This window comes from Vidua macroura, chromosome 21, assembly GCF_024509145.1.
Source record: "Vidua macroura isolate BioBank_ID:100142 chromosome 21, ASM2450914v1, whole genome shotgun sequence".
Lineage (NCBI taxonomy): Eukaryota > Metazoa > Chordata > Aves > Passeriformes > Viduidae > Vidua > Vidua macroura.
In genome coordinates this window covers 568269-582500 of record NC_071591.1, presented here as the reverse complement: position 1 = coordinate 582500, position 14232 = coordinate 568269, and the positions used below count along the sequence as shown (strand labels likewise).

Sequence of the window (14232 nt, the reverse complement as noted above, 5' to 3'; positions counted from 1 at the left end):
GCTAAGCAGCGCGGGCCGCGGCGCCGCAGGGTTTGTTGGCTCATTGAGCCCACACGGCTCTGAAGCAACAGAAAAACAGTTTTTGATCTCTTGCTGCTGGCCTCTGCCTGAAAAGCATAAAGCAGGAGGCAAACCCACGGCAGCTTCTCTGCCAGTGCCACTGTAATATGGATGGTGTTCACTGTCACTTAGGAGATGAAGAGAGCACTACGTGGGGCTGGATGGGACAAGGCGTTTCTCCTTCAGTGAACTGTCACAGCAGTGGCCTCTGTCCTGCTGAGAACAGGCACAGGTCATCACACCTGTGGGATATGCAGAGTTTCTGGAAAGCCCCAGCCAGAACCAAAGGCAATAACTGTTCTAATGGCAATGCCAACCTCACACTCAGAGCTGCTCAGCAGCTGGGGCTTCTGCATGAACAGCTGGCCATGGTGGGTTTAGGTTATCCCATGAAGACCCCATTTCTGAGCTTGTACCCCCATCTCTGGCCATAAGAAATTGAAATTTCTCAGCTGTAGGATTGATCAGACTGGTTTCTGCCCTTGCCCAAGGTGTTGTGATGCCCTTGGGTGAGTGACCTTCTGTCTGGGGACAGCCAGGTGAGAATGGGGAACATCTTGCTGTTCCCAATGACCCTTCATTAAGGATGTTGGGATTGCAGTTTTTCTGGTCTCCCAGTGATACAGTAATTGTACAGTTACAACTGACTTTGGCATCGTTATCCACACCGGATCTTGTCGGATGGATGGGAAGCTTGCTGGGGTGCTAATATACACAAGCTGCAGTAGCCAAGGAGCCAAACAGCAGTGTCTAAAGATGCTAGCTGGCCTGGGAATTGCCATGGAGGGAGTCAATGTGCTCCTGGAGGAGGGGATGGGGCCCCTGGCATTCCCTGGTGCTACTGCGCAGGGGGACAGCTTGGGGCTAGATAGGGGTGCAAAATCCCTGGCTGCTGCAGTTCAACCAGTGTGTGAACAAGGGGTGCTGCCTGTGGCCCTGCTTTCAGGAGCTGGAAGACCAGAGCTGAGGTCCTGCATAGCTAAATGGAGAAGGGGCTGCACCTAAACAAAGTCTTACAGAGGCAGCTGAACTGTGACAAACTTCCCAGTACCACTGCCAAATGGTCACCTATTAACTGACTCCCTGGAATTCCTTTGTGCAAACACCCAGCACTGGAATGCTGTCTGCTGCCAGCGTGTTCCTGGAACAGCAGCTTTGCAGCCCTGGCAGCCACGTCCATGGGTTTCCCCTGCACATATCCACAGGGAAGGCCATGGACAGGCAGCAAGCAGCAGGTGGCTGGGCACTGTGGGGACAGCACCCACCCTGAGTGTGAGAAAGCAAAGCAAACAGTAGCATTTCATCAGAGGACGCCTGCAAAGAAAACATTATTTCCTCAAATGCGTTCATCATTCAAAATTGTTCAAGCAAAGGTTTCCATCGTGCTGTGGCCATTACTCATAATCTGAGGATCTGGATGCGTGGCTCTCCTTGGTAATTAGCCGCACGGCGTTCTCTCTGCCCTCCATTTGGTGGAACAGCAGCTGTGCTTTAGTCCCAGGGTGTCTCCACAGAACAAACAGGGCTGGTCCTGGCTGCGGGGCCTTGAAACAGGACTCACGAGGCCAGATTTCATCCCTGTACCACTAAACAGTGCCAGCACCTGTGCACCCTGGGCCAGGTCACGGGATGCTTTGGGCCCTGCTTCCCTTGTTGTGGAGGCAGCTGGTGACAGTCTCTCCTCCTGGACCATCCCTGCAGGTGAGGGATGTCCTGAACCTCTTTAGGGGCTGAACCCCTGTCCTGGCCAAAGCCACCACTGGGTGCTACACAAATACCAGTTATCTCTGCTAGGATTGCTGTACGTTGGTGTCCCGTACATCATAACTGAAATACACTTGTGGCAACTTATCTAGTGCTTAGTAACAATTATGGGATAGGAAAGTTAATGGGAAATAGATCAAGAAACTGCTTTTTGAAAATTGCTTCATCTGTTTCAGAGTGGGTGTCTGAGTTAAAGGAGATTAGGACCTTCTCACTTTTTTTAGAATAATCAAGGTGTAAACTAGAAATATAGAAGGGAAGTTCTGACTGCAAAGAGATATTTTGGTGCACCAAATTAGAGGCAGCAGGTTAAGCCTGCCTTCAAGAAACCTTAAAACCAGGCAGCAGCTGAGCTGTGACCTGCAGCAACTCCAGCATGAAATGAAACTCTGGCTGATTTTCCTCCAAAGACAAGCATGGAAAACATGGAATGTGCAGCACTATTGCACTACTGGCAGCCATCCACCCAGGGATAAGCAAGCCCTGTTTGTTCAGCCACAGCATCAGTATCAGAGCCAAGACTGACCAAAATTCTATCCTATTAGGTGTCCTGAAAAGACGACACTGGTATGAACTGGACAGCATGTACAGGACTGCAGAACCTGTGAGAAAAGACGTGTTCTGAAATAAAGAAGAGTAAATAAATGGATCTTGAAAAAGATGGATGTAAAATATTCATAGGAAAGCATTATACTTGCAAATATTTATGCTTTTGAGTAACTTTACACAGATAGATTAACCAACTCCAGTGTAGCTATGATTCATGTACCCAACACCCAGCATTTGCTGATTCAGAGCCCGTGCAGTGCCCGTGGAAGAGAACAATAGGGCTTTTCCCAGCCACCAAACCTGCCGAGGTTTAAAGGTGCCTGCGGGCAGAGGTGCCAGCATTGCCCTGGGCTGGCTCCAGTCACTCCAGGGCAGCAGCTAAACCGTGCTGGGAAGTGACTCTCTCTGGAAAACATGTTATTGCAGATCATGCCACAGACACATTGGGATATATGCTTGCAGTGAATCTTTGAATATTTTGTGGATACTAAGCAGCAATTAGAGTCTTCCTTTGGAATCAATTCATTCCCTACCACCATAGTAGCAGGGAGGATCTTATTGAAACTCTCGGATTTTTAATATTATTACACTAAAGACTCTCTCAGTATCAGCATCTCCATGGGGGAGCATTAGCACACTGTAATGTGTAACAACTTCTCCAGTTCAGGAAATCTTCTTGTATTTGTAATAGGACATTTGGGGCATATATTATGTATGGGACATATATTTCTCATTTCCACCAGGCATCATCTTTTCTTCTCTCTAAATTACTCTCCAAATAAAAAAAAAATGCATTGTATTCCTTATTGCTCTAAATATATATATATATATATATATATATATATATATATATATATATATATATAAAATATATTTTTTTTCAATCTTTGGATGCAGAAGCCACTAACAGCCATCAGGGCTGTACTCAGTACGAGCCAGAGAGCCTTGGTCAAACAGAAAGGGAACGGAGTTGCTGTTCAAAAGACTTATTACCAGTCTAAAGTGATTTACTGGAGAGAAGCACCAGTCAGGACAGGAGGAAGGCTTGGTCCCCGCCCAGGATTGTGTCCAGGATGAAGCAGGACTCCAGTTTCTGTTGTTTGCTTTATGGACAGGAACACAAAACCACTAATGCGTACCTTGCCTTCCAGACAAACCTCTCAAACACTGACTAATCACAGCTCATAGTGTTTTCCTTGGTAGTAAGTCTGACCACACCAGGATGAAGAGCAAGGAGCTGAAACAGCCCTGAGGATCAAACCCAAGAGCTCCCCTGGTCCTCAGCCCTGCAGGCACATCAGCACCGAGAGCCCAGTCACGGCTGGGCCAGTGGGAAACGTCTGGTCAGCCGAGCTCCTGTCCACCTCAAAGAGAGCCAGAGGTGCAAAACCAGCCTGGAGACACCCACGAAAGGAAAGAGAAGGGCTCTTGGCTCAGCCACTCCTGCCCGGCTCAGACTGGCCAAAGAAATGTAGAGACAGTCCAAATAGGATGGAAAACACGAACCATTATCTAGGTGAGAAAAGAACAGGCTGAACAGAACTCCTCAAAAGATGGCCAAATCAAGCAAAAAGACAATGGGGGAGGGAAAAAAAAAAGGGAATTAGTATTTTAGTTAAAGGCAGAATGTCAGACAAGGAAACACCCTGTGACCATGGAGATGGACCCTCTGGTAAATGCACCACGCTGCCACGTGGTACCCGATTTAGTCAATGGGAGGAAATTTGGGTGTCTGAGTGAGATCCTTCTCCTCTTCTAAGTCACAAAGGCCAGGTTCCCCACACAAAGAAAACTCTGGTGTCATGGAAAATAGAATAAACCAGATCTATAAAGAATAGGGGAGACCATCTGCTCCGAGGGAATGACTGAATAATATCTGATAAGAGTTTTCAGGATGGCTTGCGACTTGACCATTAAGAAAAATTCTCCAAGCTATTCTTAACTCTTTGGTATTGTAGTTTTCACCGTTATCTTCACAGAATCTCTTGCTGCAGTTCACATACATCATTTCTCAGCCTCTCATAAAGGGGAACAGGTTTCTGCCCTTCTCTTTAATTCACAAACACATTAAAGAGTTTCCTTCCCTCCCTTATTTCATTCTTCACCCCAGGATTTTTTTCTTTTGCTTTAGATTAGCAGCTCCAACTGTGTGTCTTGCACTGAAGGCTGCTGATGTCAGCCCCTACACCCATCTTGCTGCCCTCCAGACGATTGTTGTTGACTTTGCCTCAGGTAAGGTGCTCAAAAGCCAGCGCGGGACAGCTGCAGGATTGGTTCATGTGATGATGGCTATGGACCATGCTGTTGTCCCACGATATGCTGCGATTCACATCATCTGCTAATTCAATGAGCGTGTTGTCAGTTTCAACACTGGCACGTGTTAAGGTTGAGCAGAACCAGACCTTTGCAGACCCTTTATTCAGGATGTTTTCTGTGCTGTGAGTGGACCCGAAGGCTGCTGGTCACCCAGCCAGCTGGGCAAACCCTGACTACCTTGGACCATATCTTTGTTTTCCAGGCCATGGTGAGACAGAGCATCAAATATCTTAATGAATTGAAGGTAGGTCCTGAAACCGCTCATCCCTCCCAACCTCAGGGACTTCTCGAGAAGATAACCAGCTTGTTTGACAGCATTTGCCCTTCCTCAGCCCACAGTAGCTGCTGCCTATCTTCTGGATGCAGCCCGTTTCAGAAGGAGGAAGGAGGTTTCGTTGTCCAAATCACGATATTCAGCCATTTCCACCTGGCACCTCCCGTCTGCTCCGGGTCGGGAGGCTGGTCGGAGCACGCTGGGGAGCTCGGCCGGGCACTGCCCCGTTCCGAGGAAGCGGGGTTTTGGCGAGGTGTGGCCCCGGGCCCCGCGGGGCCGAGCCCGGTGCCCGGGGGCGCGGGCGGGGCCGGGCCGGGCCGGGCGGAGCGGCAGGCGGCAGCGCCGCGCGGCAGCCGCGGTGAGTGTCCCGTGGGACGGGCCGGGCCGCGGGGCTCGGGGCGGGGGTCGCGGGGCGGCGCGGGGGCCGGGCCGGGCGGGGCGGGATCTGGGCCCTGCGCGCCGCGGTCCGGCTGCGGTGGGCGCGGAGCGGCGGCGGGAGCCCGAGCCCCGGGCCTGGGCCTGCCCGGAGTCCGCTCCGCTCCCCGCCCCGCGCCGCTCCGCCCGGGCCCGCAGGCCGCTCCCCCGCCGCCGCTCCTCCCGCCGGGCCGCGCCGCGCCGGCTCCGCCGGGCGATGAGGAGCTGCTTCTGCCTGCGCCGGGGGAGCCGCGACCCGCCGCCCGCCGCACGGGCAACAGTTAAGTGTCCCTGCAGCCGCCGCGGCCCCGCGGCCGGGCCGGGCCGGGCCCGCGGCCCCGGCGAGGCGGCGCGGCGGGGGCGGGCGGGGGCGCTCACGCGGCCGCGGCGCCGGGCGGGGCGGGCGGGCCGAGCCCCCCGGGCCGGGGCTGGCCGGGGCTGGCCGGGGGCTGTCGGGGCCGGGCTCGTGGGGACCTCGCGCCCGGGCCGGGGCCGGAGCGCCCCGCTGGCCTTCGTGAGAGCCGGCAGCTCCGCCGAGGCTGGGCTGGCTGCAGGAGCGGCCTCGGGTACCAGCCTTGGGGTACAGCCCCGGTGACCTTGACCTGCTCCGGAATTTACTGTAAATTCTGCTTGGTGACGGTTAGAGGAAATAACAAAGCCCCCCTCTGTTTCATGTGGTCTTTTGCTGCGTTTGTATCATGGGCCTACCTGACTGCCCGTTTCTTACCTGTGCTCGGTGCACGGCTGGAGGTGTGGCACTGGCTGACTTCTTAGACGCAGAGTTGCCTGTGTCTTAAGTACTCGTGCCTTGCATCACGGAGGCTTGCAAGCTTTCTCTGAGGTTTCTAGAGCGATTTTCAAAGGTCCACCGATCTTCAGTGTTGTCTGCAGGTTCCCAGAGCTGGGGCATTCTCAGCTTGGTCACACTAACATTGAAACCAGACAGGCTGGGTATCAGCAGGTGTGTAGCTGCTCGGGCTAAAGCTTGGGTTTCTCCATTTTGTATTTTATTTTAACTGAGTGAGAACACGCTCATCTATTCTTTAAGGGAGCCTGTGTGTTGTGCAGCATGTTGACAGCGTCATCCCTATAATTTGTAGCTGAGATGGCCTTCCCTTCTAGACAAAGGCATAACTTGACTTCTGGAGGTGTGAGATAAAACAGACAACATCTCACTCTTGTACCACGTGCATCTCTGACAAAGCGAATCCCAGGCTTAGGGGTGCCAGTAGCCCTCAAGGACCTGTTCATACCTCTGCCAAGAGAGAAATAACTGAACTCAATGTTATTTCAGTTTTGCTGCCCTGGTGCAAGGTCATCTGTGTATGGAAACTTATTTTGGTTCAAAACAGGACACTTAGAAATATGTGTCCATAGTTAGAAGTGCTGTGAAGCAATACATGATCTCGATTTTGCTCATTCTGTCACTTAAGTTCCTGTTTCCATCCCATTCAGTCACCAAGTGTAGGTTCTGCAGCTGGTGCAGGGCAACTGTCTTGTAAGGGAGCCTGTGTGCAGGGGTGATTCCAGGCATGCCTTCGATGGTGGTGAAATGTGAAACTGAAATTCTTCCTGTTTGTGATGGTGGCCTCCCAGGCCCCGATGCTGACTGCCGCTGCGGGTTCCTGTTTTTCTGATAGAGATGATGTCGTGTTCCCTGAACAGAAATAGAAGGCTGGCTGGGGCTGTGTCCGGTGTGCGGGCGTGCGGGAGAGCTGCAGCTGCGGGGCTGTGGTGCTGCGGGGCAGCGTGGCCACGGGGCAGTGTGGTACCGTGGCTGCGGGGCTGCAGGGCAGCGGGGCAGTGTGGCACAGTGGCTGTGGGGCTGCAGGGCAGTGTGGCACTGTGGCACCGTGGCTGTGGTACTGCGGGGCAGCGTGGCACCGTGGCTGCGGGGCTGCAGGGCAGCGGGGCAGTGTGGCACCGGGGCTGCGGGGCTGTAGGGCAGTGTGGTACCGTGGCTGCGGGGCTGCAGGGCAGCGGGGCAGTGTGGCACAGTGGCTGTGGGGCTGCAGGGCAGTGTGGCACTGTGGCACCGTGGCTGTGGTACTGCGGGGCAGCGTGGCACCGTGGCTGCGGGGCTGCAGGGCAGCGGGGCAGTGTGGCACAGTGGCTGTGGGGCTGCAGGGCAGTGTGGCACCGTGGCTGCGGGGCTGCAGGGCAGCGGGGCAGTGTGGCACAGTGGCTGTGGGGCTGCAGGGCAGTGTGGCACCGTGGCTGCGGGGCTGCAGGGCAGCGGGGCAGTGTGGCACCGTGGCACCATGGCACTGTGGCTGCGGGGCAGCGCGCTGTGCCAGCAGTGCCTTCGTGCAGGGATGGAGGACAGGCCGAGTGGGCGGACCAGGCTTTGAGCAGCGCGTCTGCTTGGTTTAGGGGACCATTTCCCACAGACTGCAGGGACGCCGTGAGGTAGTTGGTTTTTTTCCCAGTTTTGCCTTAGCTCGTACCTTTCTGCCTGTGGGAAGAGCAAGCCAGTGTCAAAGTGCAGGGCTTGTAGTTGGAGGAAGAAACAATAACACCATTCTCTGTCTAAGTCCCTGGCTATTTAACTTCAGAGCTTGACCCGCTTTGCTGGCAGCATGATGTTTCTGTAGCAAACACATTGAAAGGCCTGATCTGGTCATGTACCCACCAGCTCTTGAACTTGCTGAACTTGTTGAAAAGGAACAGTGAGAGCAGAAAATGGTTTAGAAACTCACAATAATGCATTCATTTCTGAAAGCGGGTTCTTCTGCTGTATATGTGTCCCAGCCAGAGCCCAGCAGTGTGTGTGGTCAGTCACCTCAGTGGAGCCAGCAGGAAAGTATGCCTAGGATAAACTAATAAAGGCGGATGAGCTAACAAGGAAATGGGAGAGAACAAGCAAAAAGGCTATAAACAGACAAACTTGGCAGTGCTGGCAGACAGGGAGGTGTGTGTGACTGTGGGCATGGGTTGTGGGAAGAAGGCTGTGCCAGAAATCAGTGGAGTCCCAGAAGGGCTCTGTTACAGCTGGGCATCAAGATCCCTGGTACACTACGCCTCCTGCCTTGAGGCGTGTCTGGTTCAAGGGTTGGGAAGCATTCAGGACAGAGCCAGCAGCATGGTGGCTGCTTGTCCAAGAGTGCATCCTGTCCATCTGGCCTGCAACCATCCCACCCTGCTCTGCTGCGTGCTGCTTGGGGTTGGTGCTGCCAGGATGCACAGGGACTTTCTTGTTAGAGACCCATTCTTTCCCCACTGGCTTTGTCTGGGCAGCCCCACAGTGTTCTGAAGCTTCTTCCTGCCCCAGAGCTCACATCCGGCTTCCTTTGGCTGCTGGGGTGTGCTGGGGACTGGATGCGGCCCCACAGCTGAGAACAGCTTCCAGGGAGCATGCTCCCAGCTAAAGGGAAAAATGTTCTTATTGTTTCGGCCTGTTCCCGGAACAGCCCTGCAGTGAGGTAGGCACAGGCAGCTTGCTGCAGGATGCTGATGGGCCATATCCTGGGCTGAGTGCTGGCCACTGTGATGGGAGGTGGCATGCAGGTCAAACTCACGTTGCTAAAGAGAATTAAAACAACAAACTGCCTAATAGAAGTATTTATAGAATCTTGCTCCTTAATTTAATCTCCTCTTTGACTGTTTATTTTTTCATTTTTAAGTTAAAAGGCGCAATAGAAGAGAAACCAAACTTTGTTGACATTCTTGCAGAGAAGTGCAGTGTAACTAATCGTCTGTGTGATTGCCCAGCCAGAGTCTTCCCTCTGACCTGTGCAGAGTTCACAAAAACATTTATCCCAGTGTGCAACTGATTTCTGCTGCTCCACATCTGTTCCAGATGCATCCTCGGTGCCACGTGCACAGCAGGCAGCTGCCCAGAGTGACTGCCTGGTGTGGCAGAGCCTGGCCGTGCTGCAGTGGCCACAGCAGGTTTGCTTGCTGGGCAGGTGCTGTGCCTGCCATCCCTGTCGGCTGCAGGCACGGGGCAGAGGAAGCTGCTGGGCTCGCTGGGCAGGGGCAGCTTGGTGGCCCTTGCTGCGGCAGGTGCTGCTCGGGGCCCTACGCTGGTGCTGTGCCACGTTACCCCATGGCGTCCCCCACGGCCAGGTGCACAGCCCCATGGCCAGGTGCACAGCCCCACGGCCAGGCCAGGTGCACAGCCCCACGGCCAGGTGCACAGCCCCACGGCCAGGTGCACAGCCCCATGACCAGGTGCACAGCCCCATGACCAGGCGCACAGCCCCATGGCCAGGCCAGGCGCACAGCCCCACAGCCAGGTGCACAGCCCCACGGCCAGGCGCACAGCCCCACGGCCAGGTGCACAGCCCCACGGCCAGGCGCACAGCCCCACGGCCAGGTGGACAGCCCCACGGCCAGGTGCACAGCCCCACGGCCAGGTGCACAGCCCCATGGCCAGGCCAGGTGGACAGCCCCACGGCCAGGCGCACAGCCCCACGGCCAGGTGCACAGCCCCATGGCCAGGCCAGGTGGACAGCCCCACGGCCAGGCGCACAGCCCCACGGCCAGGTGCACAGCCCCACGGCCAGGTGCACAGCCCCACGGCCAGGTGGACAGCCCCACGGCCAGGAGGACAGCCCCATGGTCAGGAGGACAGCCCCACGGCCAGGCGCACAGCCCCATGGCCAGGCCAGGCGCACAGCCCCACGGCCAGCGCTGCCACCACAGAGGGGCTTTGTGTGAGCAGCACAAAGTGAGGATTGATGCCGTTTCTCCTCCCTCTGCCGTGCGAGCAGGGCTGCAAATGGCTCCCACAAAGGTGCCCTTCTTCCTCCGCTGAGGACAGGGTGCCCGCAGGCTGAGGGGGAGGCAGCACACTGCGGGTTGGGGCACCCACCCACCCCTCTTTCTGCGCTGGTGCCCCGGACCCCCTCGTCCTCAGCCTTGCCCAGGCTGAGCTGGCAGCTGCTCAGGTTCCTGCTGGGCAGCTGGGCCTCCCTGCAGCAGGCCCCAGCATGGTGAGACGGGGCCTGGGCAGTGCTCAGCAGCAGGCGCTTCATCAGGGTGTGTTTGGTGGAGGCCAGAGGCACCATGTGAGCAGACCTGCTTCCCTGCTGTGTGGGAACCTGCTGTGTGTGTTCTTAACGTGCTGGGGAATATCATCACTTACCTGGATTTCAGTTCAAAATGGCCTAAGAGAAGCTTACATCAGCATTCATTACCTCCCAGCTCCTCCCAATATGTAGTAAGAAGTCACCACACTATTGAGTGACTTGAAGTTTCAGAAAACGTTCATGAAGAATAGATTGTAAGCTCTTTGTTAAATTCACGTTATGTTACTTCTATGATGTATGTTTGAGGTTCTGCATTATTGGCGAGGCTTCTGGATGAGCTGTGGGGTGGCACAAGCATTGGCACAGGGTCTGTCATGGCTGTGCCACTGCCTGCAGCATGCCTGCAGCAGGGTCCTGTGCTCCTCACCCACCCTGAGGACAGGGAGCCTGCTGGGAGAGGAGGGTGAGCCCCTGGGGCTCGGGCTGCACTTACCATCATGCTCGAAGGTTTGAGCTGCTTGGGGAGTGAAGAGGGTTTGCTTTGCTCTGTGTGCTGGATGTGTGTCCAGCACACTGGTGCTAAAGCAGAGCTCCCTCCTGTTTGGTTCATCAGCAATAGTGTTTGCACCATTACTGGTCGCTAGCATCTCTTTTGGACTCCTCAAGTAGTCTGGCTGTTCATGTGACATTATTATTATTTACTTAGGGCCCAGACTTGCTCTTTTTTTATTGCCTGCAGCACGATGTTTGTTCAGACTGGGCATTGTGAAGTGTAAACCCAGGTCCCACTGGCACCAGTACTCACCTCTGCCTTTCTAGAAGCAGTAAGTAACCAGCCATCTAAATGGCCTAGAAATGCTGGGGTTTGATTGCTCTGAGGAGGGAATTGAATTAGGCAGCTCTGGTTCACGGCTTGTCTGGCTCTGCAGCAGTGATGCTTGTTTACACAAAGCACTGCCCTTTGTCTTGGGGTTCCTGGGGGGCGGTTTCCTGGGGCATTCCTGCCTGAAAGCCAGAGAAGACTTGCTTTAACTGGCTGCCTCTGCAGGAGACCACATGCTGAGGGAGTGGCACCTTTCCCCATCCTTCACCTCGGTTGTTTCAGCCTCTTTCTTGTCCTCTCCTCCTGCTTCCTGCAGCAGCATCCCTCCGAAATTAGTTGGTCTTACCTGCTTCTGTCCTTTTTGCATATCTCCCTCCCTTGACGTTCTCGGTGGTGTGTCTCTTCTGGAAGATGCTCGGGCCTCCTCAAGGCCTCTCTGCTTTGTGCCAGCCCACCCTGTGCTTCCTCTGTGTTCCCTGGTGTGGAGGTTCCCTGCAGCCAGTGCGGTTCTGCATCCAGCGCCAGAGACATCTGTGCTGCTCCTTGAAATCAGTCTGGCTGAGGGGGGTGTGATGGGACTGAGGACTCATGGGGGAACCCCCAGCATGTCTTAACACCCATAGTGGATGGGGAACCTCCCCCTAAAGCCATTAGGAGCAGATTTCTTGCTGTTTGAAATGACAGAGCTGCTTCAACCAACCTGACTTGGGGATGAAATTTGTTCTCTTTTTGGAAGAGAAGGAATTGAGCTTTGGTTTTCCTGTCATTGCTAGATGGAGACCAGCCCATGGAAGCCACAAAATGAGTCTCAGAGGTTGCCAGCCCAAATTTCAAACCTATTTGGCATTGCACAAGTATACCCTCTTATCAAAAGCAAATGAAAGTGCAGAAGGTGTGTCTGGCCTAATCCTGTATTTACCCTGGCCGTCTGTGGTGTGTCAGCACAGGCACTGTGGCATGCATGTGTGCTCTTGGTTCTCTGGCTTCTGCTGGGGTGTGGTGCCCAGCAGCCCTTTAATTCTGCTCCTTTCTTCCAGGATCAGTCCATAATGCCTGAGGTGCGAGACCTCACCGATGCCTTGCCCGACCTGCCGATGGACCCCATCACAGGCGTTGGTGTGCTCGCGTCGCGCAGCCGAGCACCCACTGGATATGACGTTGTAAGTAGAGCTGTTTGAGCTGCTGCAGGTAATGCTTTGGTTCTGCACTAACGAGGCTTTACTTGGTTGGGAGCAGCATCTCTTTCAGAGAGAACGTGTCTTTGAGCTGTGCTGTGAGGAGTCATTCGGTAGCCGGCTGCCCACCTTTCAGCCCACAGCACTTGGTGCTTTCCTTCAGCAGAGGGCTGTGGGTGCAAATGTGCCACTTCATCTTTGCCACTCCAGAGGAGCTTAATTTCCTAGAGGAGGGGTTTACTGAAACAGCTGGCCACTATGGCAAGGAAATTTAATAATCCTAGTAACATTCATCCTGAAGGAGTCCTAAGTATTGTACAAATTATATCTCTAAATAAATGGATCCCGCATCAGCTGTTTAATCCCACATATCAGCAATGCACAATGATGATGAGAAGCTCCAGAAAGGGAATCAAAGAGTTTTGCATCCAGCTGAAATTGCAAGGATGATTTTGACAGGCAGAATGCAAACCTCTAAACTAAGGTTTGGCAGGAGACTGGCAGAGGGAAAAGGCAGCTGGGTAAAGCGTAGATGAATGTGTGAACAGATAAAAGGAGGTCGCTGTTCAACAGCTGCTTGTTCCTTGGATTAGTTGCTGTGTGACCAACAGCAGGATGTTTCTACTCATAGATCAGTGTCCCAAACTGTGAAATACAAAATAATGACCTTGCAGAGATCTACAGAGAAAGATCTGGTCTGTAGTTCATCTGCTTGCCTTTCTATGTGTCCTGCTCCAACTCTGCTACATCACACCGTGGGTTTCCAGAGCCACACAGCTTGTGTGGTAGGAGTGGAAGCCAGCTGACTAGAGGCTTTGCTCATGCCTCTTCAGCTCTGGATGATTTCATACCTTGTTCAGTGTGAAGAAAGAAAATGGATCAGGCTGAAGTAAGGACACAAGGGGGGCATTGTGAAAAGGCTCCTTAAAGACCTGGGAGCTTTTTACATTTACTGTGTTTTTCCAAGTGCTCATTACCTGTGTGAGCCAGGCTGTGTAATTAGCTGCTTGCCCTGATAAAGAAGCACGGGACAGTGTGAGACTTCTGATAACAGAATTGCATTTTGCCTAAATGGCTGGGCAGAGAGCACGCTCACCCCAGATAGCCTGCCTGTGGCTTAATGGGGAGTTGCAGCGCTAACGCAGTTTAAACTAAACAAGATAAAAGAGTCTTCCTGTGGCGTAATCCAATTATGGTGGTGGTGTAATGCTGGTGAATGTGGGTCGCTGTCTCCTCAGAGCACAGTGAGGAGCTGCCTTTGCTCCGGCTCTGCTGCCTCACTGTTCACAAGGAGCACTGTCTGCCCTTGGAGTGGGCATGGGGCAGTGCCTGCTGTTCTGCTGTCCTCCCCCAGCACGGCTGCCAGTCAGCTTACCACGTCAGCTTGCCACGTCAGCAGTGTGCCTGGGTGCCACCCTTGGTGTCCTGTCCCCCGTGCAGCACCTGCTGTCAAGGGGCCATGCTGGGTGCCACACTGGTGTGACAGGGGACAGTGGCATGCACGAGCGTGCTGCTCTTGCCTGGGTGTTTCTGAAGGTGGCTGGTCTGTGAGTCAGTGCACTGGAGCATTGTGTGGTATGCCGGGTTGCCACTTCTCCGTGACTTCTGTGGAACCTGGTCTGGCCCCCTGAAAGCGTGAAGCTGAATGTGCATAAGTGCAGTGCCCAGCACAGCACAGAAATCGTGGTCTGAGACATGGGCAATGTGCAGACCTAGGTGGTCCTGGGATCTGTGTTTTTGCAGGTATGCAATTTCCTTAATGAGGCACTGACAGCTGATTGCTGTAAAGCCTTGAGGAAGGCAGCTGTGGCAGCTGCATCCCAGAAGTGTGCTCCCTAGAGCCCTCATAGTAAGAGGTGCACACTGCACCCTGGAAAGGAGAAC

The 14232-nt window shown here is 54.1% G+C and overlaps 1 protein-coding gene across 10 annotated transcripts in view; it reads left to right on the top strand.

The window, feature by feature from the left end:
- Nucleotides 1-5279: 5279 nt before the first annotated feature.
- The window catches only part of MVB12B (multivesicular body subunit 12B), a 58779-nt gene continuing 49826 nt past the window's right edge, over nt 5280-14232 (top strand). For 3 of the 10 annotated variants that reach the window (XM_053996113.1, XM_053996114.1, XM_053996123.1), the window contains exons 1-2: nt 5532-5657; nt 12211-12333. In XM_053996113.1, coding sequence (XP_053852088.1) covers nt 5595-5657; nt 12211-12333 — 186 coding nt within the window. In that variant the 5' untranslated portion in view covers nt 5532-5594. Of the gene's footprint in view, nt 5322-5531; nt 5658-5896; nt 6339-9599; nt 9616-9815; nt 11175-11946; nt 12066-12210; nt 12334-14232 lie in introns of those variants that run through there. The other 7 variants (XM_053996118.1, XM_053996117.1, XM_053996120.1 and 4 more) reach the window with 7 other exon arrangements.